Source organism: Ixodes scapularis, unplaced genomic scaffold, assembly GCF_016920785.2.
Source record: "Ixodes scapularis isolate PalLabHiFi unplaced genomic scaffold, ASM1692078v2 ptg000376l_1__unscaffolded, whole genome shotgun sequence".
In the NCBI taxonomy this organism is placed as follows: domain Eukaryota; kingdom Metazoa; phylum Arthropoda; class Arachnida; order Ixodida; family Ixodidae; genus Ixodes; species Ixodes scapularis.
The window spans coordinates 377,511-396,219 of NW_024609975.1; the positions used below are offsets into that span (position 1 = coordinate 377,511).

Genomic DNA, 18,709 nt, shown 5'->3' on the forward strand with positions numbered 1-18,709 from the left:
AATATTTAAAACACGTATTTAGCGGGTAAACGTGTTGGCTACTTTGCTGACACCCTGCTTGGTCATGTACCTCACACTGCTATAATAATTAAATGACAAATGAAAACCAGTTACAACATAGAGCGGTAATTATATCGCTTGAGAAGAGTATACGGTAGTTCATCGTGTCATAAAATATTACTCAAAAGAGAGTCGTTTAGGATAATTCCTCGAGCACACATTCAAGGCAGTCGAATAAAAACTGCAATCAGCCACATTAAGGCAATCGGTAGACTTCAGATATTCCAGATTTCCAGACAGGCACCACCGGACAGTATTCTTGCCCGAAGTGAGTCATCTTCTCGCGAATGCGTGACAGCGTTGGAGCAGTATCGGATATTTCTTATCAAAGTGCAAAAACAATCAGCTGAAGCTCCCTCGTAATAGTTGTTCAGGTGCAAGAAGTACACTTAGTGACAGCGACTGGTACCGCTCGACGAAGCTCGCAAGAGTACGTGGCTCTAGAACACCATGCCAAGGGCCACACAGAAAACACTGAAACATGCGCACATTTCTTAAATACAGTCCCAATTCAAAGCAAAATTAGTCAGCTCAGGTCCTTTGTATTATCGTTTAGACAGATTGGCAGTCCTAAATTTTATCACATGTATTTCTTTGCGCATCTATTAACGGGAAATTTACGAATTTTGTTTCTTCGTAAAGGAAACTTACCACAAAATAAAGGCGAAATCAGGAGTACCATATCTGCAGTTCGATGACTCGGGTAACGCTGTCAAGCAAAGGTTCGATAGCACAAAAAAAAAAAAAAAATAGGTGGAAAGAGTTTTATAGAGTCGCCCTAAGAACAAGAATCGTGTAATTAGCACTAGATACGCTTACCATTTTTGACGATGCTTTGGTTTTTTTTACTAAAAAGTGTCATGGTTTCTTATCTGCCGAGGAGTTAAGATGGGCCATGTATACCCGACACTGACAGTTAATTTTACGTCGTTTTTTTGATAAACTAAAGCTTTAAAGACATACAAAGAACGAAGGTAGTGGAAGTTGGGGGGAGGAACTTCCAACGGAACAGCCACGATTACGCAAACTGGGAAACGACGTTGCGGTAAGATAATTACTAGCTCAATGTTCACAGCCACTGAAAGGTTTCCGAGGTTTTTTGTGTTTTTTAACTTTAGAAACGTTTTGATGTTTGATGTTTGATGCTATATCCTTCAGACATTCCTCTTGGCCGGGTATTTGCACCCCTCTTACTCGTATGAGTTAGGGCCCAAATGAGAGGCTTTAGAACACACTCGAAACTTTTACGATCGATGCCGCGAAAATGTTCCTCCAGCGCTCAGACGAGGCATATTAGTGTAGAAATAGAGCCTCATATTTTATCAGAAAGGTGGTGGAGAAACAAGCGCTTTGAAGGATGGGCCCTTCCAGAGGTACGGTACAAATGAGATGGTTGACTCTCATACCCTGACTGGACGTGGTCATGAATCTGTCCCTTATAGATTTCCCTGAACGTGAAGTAACAGAGGGCACTATATACAAGGGGAAATATACAATGTGCGGCACGGTGAGGACGAGCACAATATTCCTGACTTCTCGTATCTTACTCATACACTATAGCAATGAACGAATTTCGCCACCGAAAATTGAGGCCCTGAAGAGAGTTTAATATGATGTTTTTTGTATCAAACCTCCTAAAAGGCAGTAAAAGCGCAGGAAAGACGGGATTCGGGTGATCGCGTTAAATGTGCCGCACTCCGTACGTCAGATCTCACTGCTCCACGCACAGTACGCACCCACACTTTAACTACGCCACAATGAATGCCCAATTGAAACCCTACGCGTGATAAAGCAAATGGGTCACAAAAACTTTGTGTCATAGCTAATACGACTGCTGCATTTCCGGGATGTGGTCTTTTTCTATGTCTGTTGCCAAATTTAATTTTAGGGCGACTATGACTTACGGTTGCGTCTTACCGCGCGAAATAGTTATTTTCTTTTTTACTGCTAAGCCTGATGATAAGCAGCTTTGACTTAAGGCGTGTTCAGACATACGACCCAGTGCCAATTCGGCGCGATAACCACAGCTCTAACTCAGCGCTGTAGACCAACTCCCCTTTCTGACGTCACGTCACTGCGGTAACACTGCTGTTGGTACTGCGCATGCGTAGATTCTTCGCCTCAGGTGAATGTGGTTTCTGCGCAGGCTCAGTTTCCATGCCCGATGTGGTCAGACACGGCCTTGTTTGTAAACGCTGTGTTGGTGGATAGACACAGCGCAGACCTTGCCTCAGCGCCGAAGCACCGCCAATTTCGGTATTATTTTAGCCCTGAGGTGCATGTACCAGCCTGCCATTAAAATATCTTTTGCGGGAAGGCCTCAACGTTTAATGATAATTCGCCGCCGCACCACTGTTGCACAAAACGAGCAGTCAACTATTTTATATTGCAAACTCGGTCGACCAGCTCATGATTGAGCTACTCTACGTGACCACCCAGGCTCATAGCCGGGGAAGGGGGAGGGGAGGGAGCTAGGGGAGGGGGGGAGGCTTTTGGGGTTTCAGCCGCCCCCCCTACATCCAGCCGACTGTATAATATACACGTGCATTTTGACGTTCCCTCCCCCTCTCTGCACCCCGAGTCATGGACATCCTCAGGCACCTCAGCCGCCCCCGTAAAAAATTCCTGGCCACGCCACTGTGACCAACAACTTCGACGCAAAACTGTAAATTAGCGCGATACCCTCACTGTACAGCTCCGTATATCGGACATTTGATCCGGCTTGCTTGACTGGAGGCTGGGATAGTAAAATCGTGTGGCACAAAAGGCAATCCGTCATCCATTCGCTAATCGCAGAAAACTGAGATCGCCACCTTCCAGCTAATCCGATCTCCTTATCACTCAGATCTCTCCCTCGTCAAACACAAATCACTTTTTTTTTTTAACGAAAAGACCACAAACCAGCTACTTCATAGATCACCTACACGCAGACAGTGTCGTGGAGAACGCAACCAGTCCCAAAAATTGGAGTGTGTGAAGAGCAAACGCCACCCGAGCCGCACTCCCGTTGCTCTTCCGAGAATTTGAAGTGTGTTTGCGCAGCGCCCTCTGCTGGCTGAGCACCACTTCCACGTCGTTGTCCATCGACTGCGCGTCCCGGTCGCGTTCATTTTTGGTCGCCGTGTCAGGAACGTTCGAAACGGCGCCTTTGTCGACGATCTTGTTTCCCTCGTCGTCGTCGCCGCGCCGTCCCTTGTCTTCGACAGGTGGACGACGCGGGGGAACCTTGCCGCGCGATGCCGTGCCGAAGCTGGGTTTCGCGTAGTCCTCGGAGCAGCCCAGTTGACTGGCACTGAGTCGGGACACCTTGCTGCTGCTCAGGTTGCCCTGGGCTTCGAAGTCGCACTTGACGTGTCGCAGCTCGCGCCGGAACTTGTCGCTCCTGGTGGCATTTTCCAGGTGCAAGACCCAGGCGAGGCGGCAGTCGCAGCTGAACTTGTTGCCTGGGAAGAGAAGGGACAGAGAAGGGTCTGGATTATAGTCAGGTAATTCGACAAGTGAGCAGGCTGTTTGCGAAAAAAAAGCGGTCATCAATAGGTGATGAAATCTTCCGTGTTTCAAATCACTTAGCGGAATCGGCAACAGCGAGTGTCGAGCACTACTGGAGCTCTAAATTGAACACTCGGCGAGAAAGTTGGCGAGATTCCTAACAGCTGCGAATGACCAGCGCCGCGCTGCGATTGGCCAACGCGAAGGTCAAGCCTAGCTGTAGCTTATTGCGGCGGTTCGAGAGTGCAGCTTAGAGCCCCTGGTCTACTAGCAAGAGTGGTTGCTCGACCAACGCCGAGGAAGAGAGACACCTAGAACAGACGCAAACCCAGCAGTCCTAAACAGGGTTGTAAAAGTTACTTCAAAAGTGTATCTAAGATACAGTTACAGTTACTCATACGAAAAAATACCTAAGTTCGTACCTAGGTATTCGCTCAGAAATGCACCCAGGTACAGGCACAGTTGTTTCAAAGTTACTTTATTTACTTTCCCCAAATTTGTCAGAATATACTGGAAGTAAAGCTTTTTATATAGGAATACAAACAAAAACGAGTTTGATAAATGAGCTTGATAGGCGTCAGTGCGATGTCCAGATCGGAGTTGAGTCCTCACGTGCCTTATCCCCCCCCCTCCAATTGGTTCGCCAAGGCCACAGCTTCCACTGTTTACCATGTCACGCCGAAACCGCCGAAACTCGCTTGTTGACGTTCTTTTCTTCAGCACCGGTGCTGACGTCGACGGGCCCAGAAGACGTCGGCCGCATGAAGAAAGGCATGAGTCGAGTGCATATGCACCTAAACTTCGCGACGACAAACAAAAAACTTCAAGCTTCTTTATTTTTTTTTCTGTCGTCAGTCGGAAGAAAAGTAAGTTTCTTACTTTTCTTCCGAGTCCAAGTTAGTTTTAATAACTGCAATGTCAGTTTAACAAAGTCAGTTTTAATAGCTGCAAAATTTGAGTCCAATTTATAGAGTGGAAATTATATTATATACGCGACGTTACATTGCTTTACGATTGTAATTATACCTTATTTTCAATTATATTCTATATTGTACTCATGGCAAAAGAGAGCCGCCACCAGGACATACAGGCAACAGACACTGCGCACAACTTTCAAGTTATCTCCTCACTTGCAAAGCTGTCAGAGGAGCTTCAAACATGCAATGAAGTCGATTTCGGTTTGAGATGAACGAAGATCGCTATTTTCCCTAAAAGGAGTTCCGAAGCTATTCGACAAATTGGTGTCACTAGAAGGGCATCGCTCATCCACCATTCGCTCAAATGAACACCGAGTTCGCTAAAGTGTTGTTTGATAGAAAATCGTTCGCTAAAACGTCGTTCGATCAAGTCTACCTCCCAGGTCGTATCCAACTCAACGTTTATCACGGCACATGGTAGTGTGTTATTACTTCAAAATTTACAATTTCTACCATTTTGAAAAAGTGAATAGAAAAGTACCTGTAAAAAGTAACTTCACTTAGTTACAAGTTACTGGAAAATGCACTTAAGATACATATACAGATACCGAGAAATGAAGACACCTAGGTTTGTACCTGAGGTACAACATAAGTACCTAAACAGCTATTCCCAGTTACGTCTACCTAGGTACTTTAAAACCCTGGTTTTTTTGGTCAGTAGCCCTAAAGGCTGGACTCGATGGAGTGAATATGCGCCGAACGACCGACGAACTTCGCCCGATGACACATTCGCTATCCGCGCGGCGCAACTGAGCCACTGTTCTTGTGCCGCGCTCATGGCGCGTTCACACTGGAAGCAGATCCGCGACCGCAAGGCGGATCTGCGCGTTTTGAACCGCAAAGCGGCTGATATTGAGCGGTTGCGGCGCGTTTTTACCAACCGCTTCGAAACCAATTTCTCCCAACCGCTTTCGCGAACTGCGAAGCGGTAACCAATCGCAACGCGACGCTGACGTGGCGTCGGTGGCTTTCGAAACAAGATGGCATCTGTCGCTGTAGTCCTAGCGTTGCAGCAGATAAATCAACAAAGAAACTTGATGTCCACGTCTGTCACTTGAATCTCTCGCGAAATTAATTTACTCGTAATCTTAACGGGCTTGGCTCCGGTAGTTTGTTTCGGGTAAGCTGGCTTGTTTATTATTCGGGATGCCAAAGTTCGTCTCTGCGCCGCCTTGTCAGTCTTTGTCCGTATAGAACAACAGACCGAAATGACACCCACTAAGACAGTCGCGTGAACTATTGAAATCTTTCGACACCGTGCATGACCACCACGAAGGCCGATAGAGATGCCGTGAGCCCAACTGCGTATCCAACACACTGCAGCGGAGCTGGCAGGGTACCTGAGCTAGCTCAACTTGTCACGTTTCGAGTACCCAAAGAAATAAGGGGATTCTATTCAAGAAATAAAGTGTAAGTACGTGACGATGCACAGCTAATCCGAACGGCATTTATTTGAGCTTAACGTTCAATAAACAGCAGACTCGATCGACGTGTAAGTGACGAGAGCAGAGTCTGCCGCCAGCGAAGCCACGACCGGCTAGTATCGGACACATTCCCCCGCACCACGGTCCGCCAGAGACGCTCGCTACTCCCAAAATGATAAGAAGGAACAACACGGGGCGAAAGCTGGCCCTCTGTCCCGAAACCAGGGTCAGCTATTCATGCAGGAAGGGTCCACACTGAAGATAGGGTCGGGGGCATCCTCTTCTGAGTCACTAATGTGCGCCTGGGTGGACTTTGCTTGTGTGTGAAGTCGAGAGAGTCGCAGGTACGTTTTACGGGTCCACGTCTATTTTTTCACAGCTTGAACTCATGCTGCGAGTGAACATCCTGATAAAAAGCCTTCCAATGCAAAATAGCAAAAGTTTGGCTTCTGATCCTGCTTTAAACTGTATTATGGATTGTCAAAGTAGCCAAACGCAAGTCTCAAAAGGTCACGAGTGATGTCCGAGAAACCACAAGCCGTATCTCGGTGTGTCTGTACGGCGTTGCTCGTGAACCGCATCCGCAACCGCTTCGTAAACGCATCTCAACAGCCAGTGCGAATGCGCCGTCAGAGCGAACGCCGCTGGGCGAAATTCACTCGCGTCTCCGCGGCATATTCGCCCTCTGAGTTCGGCCCTAAATCTTCGTTCGCATAAAATGTACAACTACTCAATTTCCGATCCCTTCTTTTTTATCGCCTCCGGTCTCCACATGGGGAAGCGACTCCTTCATGTAAGAAAGATCTTTGCAGGCTATTCTTTTTTTTCTCCACACAACATTACAATACGAAGAATAAAAGTAAGAGCATGGCGACATTAAGTTGCTACGGCAAGAATATGCCAGATCTGTCTTCCTTAAACCTGCACTCCCTTTCTAAGCGACGCCTTACGATCTATGAACGTTGCGCTATGATCTGCCCCATACTCCAATGATCGCTCCCCCCCCCCCCTCCCCCAATCTGGCATTTTGAACAACCAGGCAGTCGACATCATAGCAATGAGACTCAGACGCGAGATAAAAGGGAGTAATATTAGACCGTAACGAAAATCCCGAAATACTGTATTCGATACTTTCCCGTTGTCTTTGAGCAAGCGTTGTATTCTTTATTGAGTATCGTTATCGGAGCGCAAAAATGATCTCTTAAAACTCCTCAGTGACGTGTGAATTGGACCGAGCGCGATGGCACACTTTTAACGCCGTCATGCATCGTTACCGCTTGCTCGTCACCCACAGCTGTACCCGACATGCGCCGCCAAGGGCTCACAAGCCTTCATTGTACTCCCTTGTCGGCACACGATGTCTGCTTGTCTAACGAAATTAATAAGTTCACTCGAGAAAATATTCTAAAAAAAAGAGACTCAATCCTTCTACAGTTTTACCGAAGCGACACGAACGTGCCAATTGAAGGAAACAAGGAGATTAGTGATTATTTTACATAAATAATACCTTTTATTTCGAAGAAGTTCCCTTCGACATGGACACAACCGGCTGGATATCCTTGTGCACTTATGCGCACGATAAAAAAAGGAAGAAAATCCAGTGTGTTGGATCCGTTCGCTGCGGCGGTTTCTGTGCACATGTTAATATACCAGATTCAAGGAGACAGCAGAGATACGGAATTGACTCCATAAATCACTGGTTCTCAACCATTGATCTTTCGCGGACCCCATGTGGATCGCCGAAGATGGTGGGGGACCCCGTTCGTAGTGAGGGGTGGGAACGGTATAGATTAAATATGACAATGATTAATTAAATCAATATAAGTGCTAGACTTCTATCATTAACGTACACACAAGAAAACCCACTCGAAAGTTGGAAAGTTTCTTTTCAATCTAGAAAAATTCAACTTTTATTGGCGGGCTTGACTAATGAATCAGGGCTGCGCGGAACCCTACAACGCTTTTGCGGACCCCAAAAGGTCCGCGGACCCCCATTTGAAAACCACTGCCATAAATAGCTCTCGACACACGAGGACGATGACGATAAATCTACTACCCATGCCCGTGTAAAAGGTTATTTGATACTAGATACGTAGTTTTCTCATAAACGTAAGCGAAGAACAGCGCGTGTTCTGAAGCATTCTTGTTTATTTCATGGGATGAAGAACAATAGATCTAGTTTAAAAACCAGGTACTTCAAAACGAAGGCGTCGACAAAGTGAGGGAGAGGAGGAGACGCGCGGAGACGTTAATGCGTTGAGCTCTGATTGGAAGGATTAGTGGGTAGACCTAAAGCTAGCTGCCTTCGCCTCCACTGCACTCGTCGAACGTGTTAGAGAACGCCGGCGTCAGGCGTTCGCATTCGAACACGTCCGACGAGTGCAGCGGACACAAAGGCAGCTAGATATAAGTCTACCCACTAATAATTCCCATGAGCTCGTCTGCCTGATTTTCTCGACGCATAAAAATGACGAGTAAACTTGTATAATAAAATACTTGGGTAACTCTCTTCCTAGCCAATATAACGTTACGAGCATAGGGACGATAGTATAATACAAAGAAAGTTCATTCAGTGGCTCACTACCGCCCAAAAGTAGCACTAGCCTGTCTAAACAAGATGCAAGTTTAAAAACTCACCGTTATCTCAATCAACAATTACGCGCTGCTAAAAATTTCAATCCAAAATGGGGCACGTTTTTTCCGCGTTTTCAAAAACTGGCCGCCATATTCTAGTTGAAAATTTCAAAAAATCGCGTCATTTTTATTAAGATCACGTTTATTTCTGAAACTTTGGCTGTGTGTTCGAACCGTTAACGCTACATTTGGGCGAAAAATGAGCGTATGGCAATGCGTAATATATTTTAAAAAAATAAACAAAAACAAAAAAGTGTAATTTTGGGGGGGATTTTTTGTAGTTCAAAAAGCACGGGTAGGGTCCAAAGGCGACAGTAACGCTGAAATAGTCCAATGTGAAGCATTGAAATCCACGGAAACGAAATAGAATTAGATGTTCGTTTTTTAATTAAATTAAAATGGCCCGCTGTGCCCCACTCATCGAAATAGCTTGAGTTGCAGAGACAGCCTAGCCATTACTTCTGGCAGAGTGGGAATCATTCGAATCGGCATTTGAGGTTTAATCGCTGGCTTAGTTTATATCGGCTTTGGGATTCGGAGGAGAGGATGATATTGAGGAGGTGGCACAAGCAAAAGTAGGGCGAAGCCTTGAGAGGCCTAAGAAGAAAGGAAAGAGAGGAGAGAACGAGGGAGAGGGTAATGCGGAGAGCAAGTCGTCTGCTCCTTACGCAGGAGTTGCGGTGACGTCACAAAGACGCCGAGCTCCGATTGGCTCTGATTGAAGGATAGTGGGTAGACCTGAAAGCAAGCTGCATTGAGCTATACCCACTATCCTTCAATCAGAGCCAATCGGAGCTCGGCGTTCTGACGTCACCACAACCCCCGCAAAGGAAGCAGACGAACTTGCGCTCCGTATAGAATGTCACGCTGGCTCACGCGCCGTTCAAGAAGACGCAACAATTAAGCAAATGAAAAAGAGGAATGGAGAAACACTTTATCAAGTGTGCCTAGAAGAGATGCGTGTCGCAACCCAGTCAAGCTTTCAACGACAGGTTGCAATTCTGTGCGTCTCAGAAACGACTGCACCATCATGTCTTCATTTTGGGTCTAGGATGCGGTACAAGATTATTGTTACTACGCGTTTTTGAGCGTTAAGCTTTGCGATAAACATGCTGAATAATATCATCGTGCAAATCTGCGTGTGAGGCACTTCATTAAGCTCTAATGGCAAGGAGCCAGTTAAGCGCCAATTAAGAGTGCGCATAATTGGAGAAAATAGAAAAGGGGAAAAGCAAAAAGAAACAAACAAGAACCTGAAAAAAAGACAGTTTTGTGTGTTTGTGTTTTTGTGGGACGCCCCCTCCGTTTACATCTTCCTTTGCACTTTCTGTTGTTTACGTGAGGTTTAACTATTCCCCCTGAAACCGTGTGTTCCATGAAGAAAAAAATGCTGAGCCCTTCGATTCGGCATTCTCATCTTGGTCGAGACATTCGGCAATCCCCCCGACAACATGGTTGGATATTCTTAACAAATAAAACATGTCAGCAGCAGAAACAAAAAAAAAAGTTGGGAGATTTTTTCTACACCCTGTCTCGATTTTGCGTCTCCGTGACGTAGTATTGACGCGGGCCGACTGAGGACCATCATCCCTCAGGCGGGACAGACAGGCGCCTCTGTCACCGAATTCCGAATTCCAAGTCTCCGCCAGGCGTGGGAAGCGGCGATGATGGATGCAGCTTGCACCGTCAAACTGGGACAACTCTTCTGCTTCCCTCCTACCGTAAAGAATATGGCGACGGTGAGGCGTCCGTGTCGAAACCCCATGGTTCGTTTGCGTTACTCGTTTTTGTTTTTCTTCCAGTCCTCTTTTGCATGCTCGTTCTCTCGTCGCTCGCGGGTGTGAGGAATGGCTCAAGAATCCCCCATTCGTCTTGTTCCCGGTTTTCCCTTGGAAAAATAAGAAAGGGGGGGGGGGGGGACCTGGTTGTAACTTGTAAGCTTACTTTTAGCCCCTCCGGTGATGTTCGCTAAAATAAAAGGGCAAAACCAAAAAATAAAAATGGCGGAAGAAGCCACGTCTCCGTCCACTAAGCGCGAAACATCACTTCTTATTAGGGAAGAATAATCGGCCAGCTCGAAGGCGTAAGGGTCGCCGTCCAAATAGTCTCTTCCGACTCAGGGTCGTAATTTTTCCAGATGCTTCTCTTCCTCCAAACTCCACCGGAAAAGAAACAAAAGGAAACTCAAGGTAATGTTGAAGGGTGACCTGGAAACTGGACAAAAAGCGATAATTAAAAAAAAGTGAAAGCGAGCTTCAAAAACGACGAAAGTAATAGTGTTCTCCTGAACGTGTTGTTCGCCGTATAGTAATGGAAGTATTACAATGGTCCTTCAATGTACGAAGTGAAACACCCACTACATCCGCAACCAACAACGAAGGAAGCCTCGATACGCAGAAGAAACGGGACGCAGTATTAGTTAGGAATAAGTAAAAATGGTGCATTGTCACATAAAATATCGCAGACGGCTCTAGAAACTTTAAAAAAATTGGTACAAATAAAATAGCTGAAAAAAGACAAAGACAAGAGAGCAGTCGGGACAGGCAGTCACTCGGCTTTGTTTCTTTTCCGCTTTTTTATTTGTGTATAGTTACATGCAAAATATCCCCAAAATGACTGTACTAAAATCAAGCTTGAAATAAGGCAAACTTTCGACAGCAACTAAGATGAAAAAACAAATAATTGCATATCCCAGAGGCATTCTAAATGCATAGCATTTATAGGTCCTCTATGTCGTCATGGCATAGCGTCACGTTACGTCACGTGAGCGACCACTTGACGTGACGTCAGACCGCGTCACTGGACGTCACATGTAACGTCATGTGACATCACAGTGTCATTTGCCGTCATGGTGTCGCGTGACCTTACAGTGCCATGTGAAGCCACAGTGTCGTGCGTTATGTTCCAAAGCAGCTATTACTTTTATCGGTTTTTATTTTTCTCCGTAGCGTTCTCTGGGGCTTACGGCAAGCTCTGATCTCAGCCCCCGGCAAGCGCTACTAGACGCATCATTCGTCCCAGTCAGGGAATCGTCTCCTTGTCCGGGCAAAGTGAAAAACAAAACTTGATAAAAAAATAAAAAAAAGTAATTTGAACATCGCTAACATATATATTGAAAAGCAAGAGACTCCCCGTGTAAACGAACAACAAAGTAATTCCTTTCCCGCGCGTTCTATGTAAGAAAATTGTATATTCTGAAGTTGAGTTAGCCAGAGCGGGCAAAAAAAAAAAAACTTCTTCGTCGCTCTTTAGAGGTTCCAACTCAACTTGAAAAGCAAGTTGCGTTGGAACCTCTAAAGTTGACGAGTTGAAATCAAATATGCAACTCGCAAATTGCCTTCGGTTTCAAAGGAAGAGCACTTTTCTCTAGCCCTGAAAGACTCTAATGCAGGGGTCTCAAACTCATTAAAGTGTGGGCGCCAGATAGTCTACAAAAAAAAAACTCCAAAGCCAACTTAAAAAAAAAAATATTTTTAAAACTTTTAAAAAAGCAATTGTGTTTCACGTTGCAAAGGAGCTAAGTCTCTGAACGACACTCCAAACGTCTTCGTTTTTTAGAGTAGGGGGCAGCTCCTGCTCGTTGGTTATTGTAAATCATCCTTTTTGCCGTTGATATATTTTGCTTTGATCATCTACCGTGGGCCTGTACATATCATGATTGATCGATGCAAGCACACTGCCGCTTCCCTGTCGTTCAACTCACTTGGGAATCAGGCAATACTTCTACTGTAATTGAAATTTCTCTCGGTTACAAGCGTGCGGTTGGTGCTTTATGTTTGGCAGTTGTTGCTGCTAAGCAAGAGTTCATGAATTCCAGGTGCGTCATGAGCAAAAGGATCGTGTTTGTAGCCTAGAGGGGGATTCTAGTACAGGTGACGACCACCAGGAAGAGCCGAGAAGCAAAAGTTAGGACCAAACAATATTCAATTAAAAAGATATAACAGAATAGTGTAGAAGATGCTAACACGTCGTAAGAGCAGAGCTACGTTTCGAGTGGAAATGAGTGGACGACATGAAACGATGAGACGTGTAGCGCTTAAGCGAAGGGAACGGGGGTCGCAGCTGCGGGATGATTGCGGGCCGCGACTTAGCAAGCTGCGGCCTGCGTGTTTGAGACCCTTTCTCTAATACTTATGTGTTTTGTTCGTACTTTCCTATTAGCCTTACGTGAACTGATCTCAAATACTACATACCATTCAACATCAAAGTGTTCTAAACGTAATTTGCCTCTGGAGAGTGAAATATTAGAAATGATACACGTCAACTTCTACGTTATGTGACTCCTCAAATGCTTTAAACAAGAAGTGCATAACAGACATTTTCAAAATTTTAAGAATGAGAAAGCTTATTTGGCTTGTTTTATTGAAGAAATGTGCTCAATATTCTCAAAATTTAAGCTTGTTTTCTAACTCGTCTGCCTTGCTTCTTATTTCTTTTGATTTGGTTGCTTACTTTGCGTTTATTTTGTTGCTGTTTTTTGTCGCATAGTGAACTTGATTTTTGACTCCACTTTTGACGTTTTGCAGCTTTCTATGAATGGCTAAACTGCTCACGTGCCTTAATTACTTGTTGGTAAACTGCCTTTCCGCAGTAGCGTTTCGGTAAGCGCCGTAAATTACAATTACATAAATGTATCAAAGTATTAACGGTTTCAAAATATACAAGTAAAACCAGCGCATTCAGAAATTCCTGAACGGAGGACTGAAGTGCAGCGATCGGACATCAAAAGTGTAACGTACAAACGAGAGCACTCAAGCGAATATGAAAGAGTAAAAAGGGAGAAAAAAGGCGACATTCATGCTAGGAAGCACCAATCATAAGCATATATAGAGCGAAAAAAAAACGTTTACCGCGAAAAACATTATGAGTAGTAGTTTGAAACACGGTATACCTCCATTCTTTTTGAAAATATATGACGACTCTTTGTGTGGAAGTTAAGTGTGCTAGAAAACACCGACTTTGGACATGCATGTTTTTTCTTTCTATATTTCAGATTGTTCGCGAATCGAAAGAATGCATAGCGATAGTAATTTACGAATGCTTTCGGTTCATAATTTGATGTACAGAAGCCCCGGCCATGAGGTGGAACCCATATAGTTTTATATATTACAATACTACAGAATTGAGTTGCCTTAGTACTAAAAATATTCGTCGTCTAACAGGACGTTTTCCATTTCTGAAGCTGCCAATGAGAGTCAATTCTTAGGTATTTGTTTTAACGTTCCCCATTTTTAACCCAATTACACGCAGTACGAATTAATTTTCTTATATCCCCCAATTCAGACATTCTGTCCAAGTCATCTGTACTGGTTACCAAAATAGAACGACTGTTCTCACCCGGAAAAACGTATTTAAAAATAAGATAAATAAACTAAAATATTAGAATTAGGGCGTTTTATTATTAGCTGACTATACGGGCGGATTTGGTGAAAGGCATTGACACTTCTGGAATGTAGACATCAATTAGTTTTATACAGGAACTGCAATTTTAGCTCCTGATGAAAGTTTCTACTCGCGGTTTGTAAACCCCCCTCACCTTCTCATTTTTGCGTCATTATTCTTTTCTAATCCATTTAAGTACAGCGCCAATGTTTTGGCAAATTATGAGCTTTTTGTGTATAGTCATGGTAAAAAAAATGGCATAAATTGAAAAAAAAGATATCCAATCTGAGAGAGTAACATCAAAACTAGAATATAAAAATTGGGAGGGTAGGTAAAAGAAAATTTGAACAAATAAAGTAAATCTTCACGGAAATTTTGGTGCCTCGAAAGGTAAGAATTTGTGCAATGAAACTTTTTTTGCATTGTCTAGGACGCACCATTTGCTCTTGCCATTGTTTCAACTCTTAGCACGACAACAGGTGCATTGTGACACTACGAAATCGATTCATGTCTCCAGTCATGTGAACCGCGAGAACTGCACCGACAATATCATATCACACCTCACCAGACCCTGTTGCCCACATCAAGAAGTCTTTCCGGAGGTGACTTAGAACCAATCAGAGAGAACCACCACCACTTCGCCAAAATATGGTTATCGGTTGAAGATGCGGAGTAGGCTCCTCACATCTATATATAATCGGTATTATAACTAAGGCTCTCGGTCCTTAGTATATCTAGCAAGAATCATGAAGTAGAAAGCAATGCAGCAACCTGTATCTTTTCCGTCCTTCTTGTTTATTGTGGATGCACAGAAAGATAATAAATTGCGCATTTAAGGGAAAATAGTTATAAATATTATTATCCGGATCATTTTTTATGTGACCCTTATTTTACCCGTGAAATTCATAAATTTTGCTTTTGTATGCTACTTTGAGCACTTGCTATTCAAATGACTAAAGATTTTGTTTTCGTTCGTGTTTTCCCAGCTTGAAAAGAGAACCAGCAGGTTAGTCTTTTCGTATTGTCAATAAAGGAATTTGTTCCTCGAGTGCAGATACCTCAGTCGCTTGAGCACGGCGCGCCATTAAATATTTTCACCGCAACCGGTGACTGTGCTCACCGACTCTCGCAGTGGGCTGCAAAAATTATAACATCTACAAGAAACACCCGAAAGAGTGATGGATGCCCGACCTGCCACTCAAGCCCTCGAAGGGCTCAGACTCCTAATTATGCTAAAGGTGTACTCCAGCGCACGCTGAGGTTACCGGGAACAAATCAAACAGAATTTACCGAACATGTTTAGACATCATGAGGTTTGACTTTCTTTGAGGTACGGCGACACTGGTTTCGCTGTAGATGAGCCAGTGCAGTACCAAAGCTAGCTCGGGGTTTTAACGTGCATCAAGCAGTTGTGGCTCAAAACCGCACGACAATGTTCATCCAGATCGAATCTGGCAGGGGGGGGGGGGGGGGGGGGGACTGAACCCCGGATCCCTGGTTTCTGCAGCGCGTTCTTTCGCTCCACGTGCTCCGAGCTGCGGCGCCCCTGGCCGGCAACGAAAGGGAGGAGGAGCTCGGTTGGAGCGCCCACTGACAGCAGTAAGCCATTCCCGCCCCTTTTGAATCTAGACCAGCACTTCTCAAACTTTGCGTCGCCGACGAAACTCGAGCTATATATCTTAGAGGTCATTTGCGAACTCCCGTTGTTGACAACAGCGTCTTGCATAGATCGGGGAACTTACGTCGCTCTAGATCGCAGTAAGTTGAAGTCGTCAATCCGGCTCAATAGGTCACAGAGGAAAGCAGAAATGGCAACACGTATTTGAGCGCTTTCTCCAATAAGGCCCGTAGAAAAAGGCACTTAAAGCTAGAAACCAACAAGATTCTAGATGTATCTCGTGAAAACTCTACTTGCAGCAAAAATGTTGGGTTCCTCTATTTTCAGTCTCTCGAGTGACTTAACTATCACGGGTGGGAGCAATCCACAACCCAATGCGGCGCATACTCAAGTCATGTGTTTGAGGTTGCGCTCTTAAAGCCTCTCTCTAATAGCTGTCCCTTTGATACTGAACTGTGCGAATAGCTGCAGAAGCTGATTTTGTTGAATAAACTGATACGCTACATATTCACTTTATCGCCAGAGCAGTGTAATAACATAGAATTGGAATGTTTCTGAATTTATTCGAGCTTACGGGCACTACAGTGCTTGTTCAAGTATACTAACACGTAATGCCACTTAACGATATATTTCTTTTCTTCTTCGCGCATTTTGCTAACCTCCAGCAACATCCCGAGAGGTAGCCCAAATAAAAGTGAGCGCAAATCCTGTGAAAATCAGGAGCGCGCTAACTTTCGGTGAGCGAGGACAAAAAAAGTGCAATTTAATATTTTTATACTCTCTGACCTTACAAAATTGTTTTCACATTGAGGGGCAATGGAGCATGGACAGCTGCCCTTCCAGTCATTAATTTTCACTTATCTCCCGCCGTAGCTAACTAACCCAATTTCGGCCGAGGTCACCATTTTACCAGGGTACTACCATTACTAAAAAAAACTGTCTTTTTGTGCTTAAAAAAATATCACGTTAAAAATAAGGGTGGTTTAACTTTCGCTATATTACGGTAGTCGTGGGTATCGAGAGTAGACGTATAATCTCTGGAAGTGCACCATCGGGGGGTAGGGGGGGGGGGGGTGTAGCACGATTGCCCCGCGTGCAGAATCCCCGTCGCAAAAGCCCCGCACCATTATCCCTACGTTTCGAAAATCCCGCGTTCATTTACCCCGTCCTGTATTCCCCAAGTGCCAAAAGCCCCGTCCCTTATTTTCCCCTTCCCATCCTCTTCGCGCTACAAAAAGCATTGCTCTATGTATTTACCTAATCCTTTGAGGGTCTACAAAGGCTTTTTAAATGCGAGAAACAGCAAAATGAAGCGATGCACCCTGCTGTCATAGAAGTATACTCAGACGTAGAGTTATAGACTTCATCTACCTAGATGGATAAAAATATTTTTAAGACAACGTAAAAATGGGAAGTGGCGTTTGGTGCTGTATATCTAAAAAGTACGGCGCCATGGGCTGCGGGTTAACAATTTCGACAGACCCGTTGGAACTGTGAATCCCCGTGTGCTTGAGAGACAACGAGTGCTTTTGTACAAGACTTATTTATAGAAATTGTAACTTTAAATGTTTTGCCAGTGACTGATATTTTCTCCCGGTTCTCCCTTGTAACGTCACAGGACGTGAATGTGTATTGAGTACGCCCGAAGAACGGGAACTTTTATCCAATTCTTTCTTACTTGATTCCCGGATACGGCATGACTCCGCTGCACAACCTCGCGTGCACACCTGCTGTTTCTTAGTTAAAAGCAGAATGCTCCGCCCTCGCGCTGAGGACCCGGCCACCTGACACGGGGGATTCCGGTCATGGGCTTCTGAAACTGGGGCTTTTTAAAGTGGGGCAAAAAGGCCGGGGCGTTAGCCGAGGGGCATATGACACGGGGCTTTTGACATCGAATGTTTCCGTGCACCACCCGGCGGCTATCATAGAAAGCGACTCTGATGGGACAGCTGCATTGCGTGAACACTCGACGTGTGTCCCTCGCAATCAAAGCCTCGGTAAACATATGTGTAGAGACTGGCGTCCAATCGCTGCGGTGACGTAAATAGCCGAACTTTAACTATGTAGCGATTTCGGCACCGTTGCCCGTCCTCTTCCAATCCCATTGAGTGGCTATGATCAACCTTGGCGGAGTAGGCGCCAGATCACGTGGTCCCTTCTGTTTGCAAGCTAAAAGGGCAAACGCTGCTCGTTCCTCCCTTTTCTTTATGATTGCCATTTCGTGGAGAAAAAAAAATCGTAAAGGGTATAAAAGAGTTATGGGTTTTTATTCACCGAACAAATAAAGTACGCTTTGCCGAAAGCTCATTCCCGCCCGGAGTGTAGCGGGAGCGGTTCTAGCCAGATCCCGAAGTTAAAGGACTAACTGTTATATCATTGAAAAGCAATATGTGATTTCCCGAAAATTTGTATACAAAAATAGGCCCCGTTTTTCCCTCTTTTGCTAACTGGCGTCATTCAGCTCCACGTATTCGAAAGCTCCGTCGGCTGCCATTTTCCCATAGAAAATTTGAAAAAAAATCACTCATTACGTTTCTGTAAGTTCACGGTCAGTTTGAAACTCTGGTGTGTCGTTTGGACCACTTGAGTCACATTTGGGCGGAAAATAGCGTTCGGTGATTCGTAGTTCACTTTTTCGGAGAAAACAACCTTGTAAATGTTTGGGACACCCCGTATTCCGTAATATATGAGCACCAAGAATTAATTCTGAGCGGTATATATTAAACTTAAGTTCCTCTTAAAAAGGTGCGCCTTTAAGAGTAGACGCGAGCCAACATGTTTCATAGGACTGTACCAGGGCTTATTTTTATTTTTATGTAAGAAATAGTACGGATGATTTTTCACCATCCATGGCAGGAAAGTGCACCAGGAGACGCGAGAACAAAGGGAGGCGACAAGGGTCACTTTCGAGAGTGTTTAGTGGTTGTCCAAAGTGGCATCTCGACACAAGTCCTTTTTTCATTTCGGCTGCACTATCCACATTCCGACCACGTTTCTGCGTGGAGCACGGCGTCCGAGAAAATAGTATTTTGCGGATTCGCTTCCAACCCGGGACAAGGGCATCTAAAAATGCTGCTACCGTGACCGAACTCCTTGCGGGTGTTGTCGAAAAAGGAAACAGTACG

The 18,709-nt window shown here is 44.8% G+C and overlaps 1 protein-coding gene across 1 annotated transcript in view; it reads right to left on the reverse strand.

The window, feature by feature from the left end:
- Nucleotides 1-2,641: 2,641 nt before the first annotated feature.
- The window catches only part of LOC115330148 (insulin-like growth factor-binding protein complex acid labile subunit), a 66,253-nt gene continuing 50,185 nt past the window's right edge, over nt 2,642-18,709 (reverse strand). Inside the window, exon 3 of the mRNA XM_040210940.3 lies at nt 2,642-3,503. Within this exon, the coding sequence (XP_040066874.1) occupies nt 2,977-3,503 (527 nt within the window). The 3' untranslated portion in view covers nt 2,642-2,976. The remainder of the gene's footprint in view (nt 3,504-18,709) is intronic.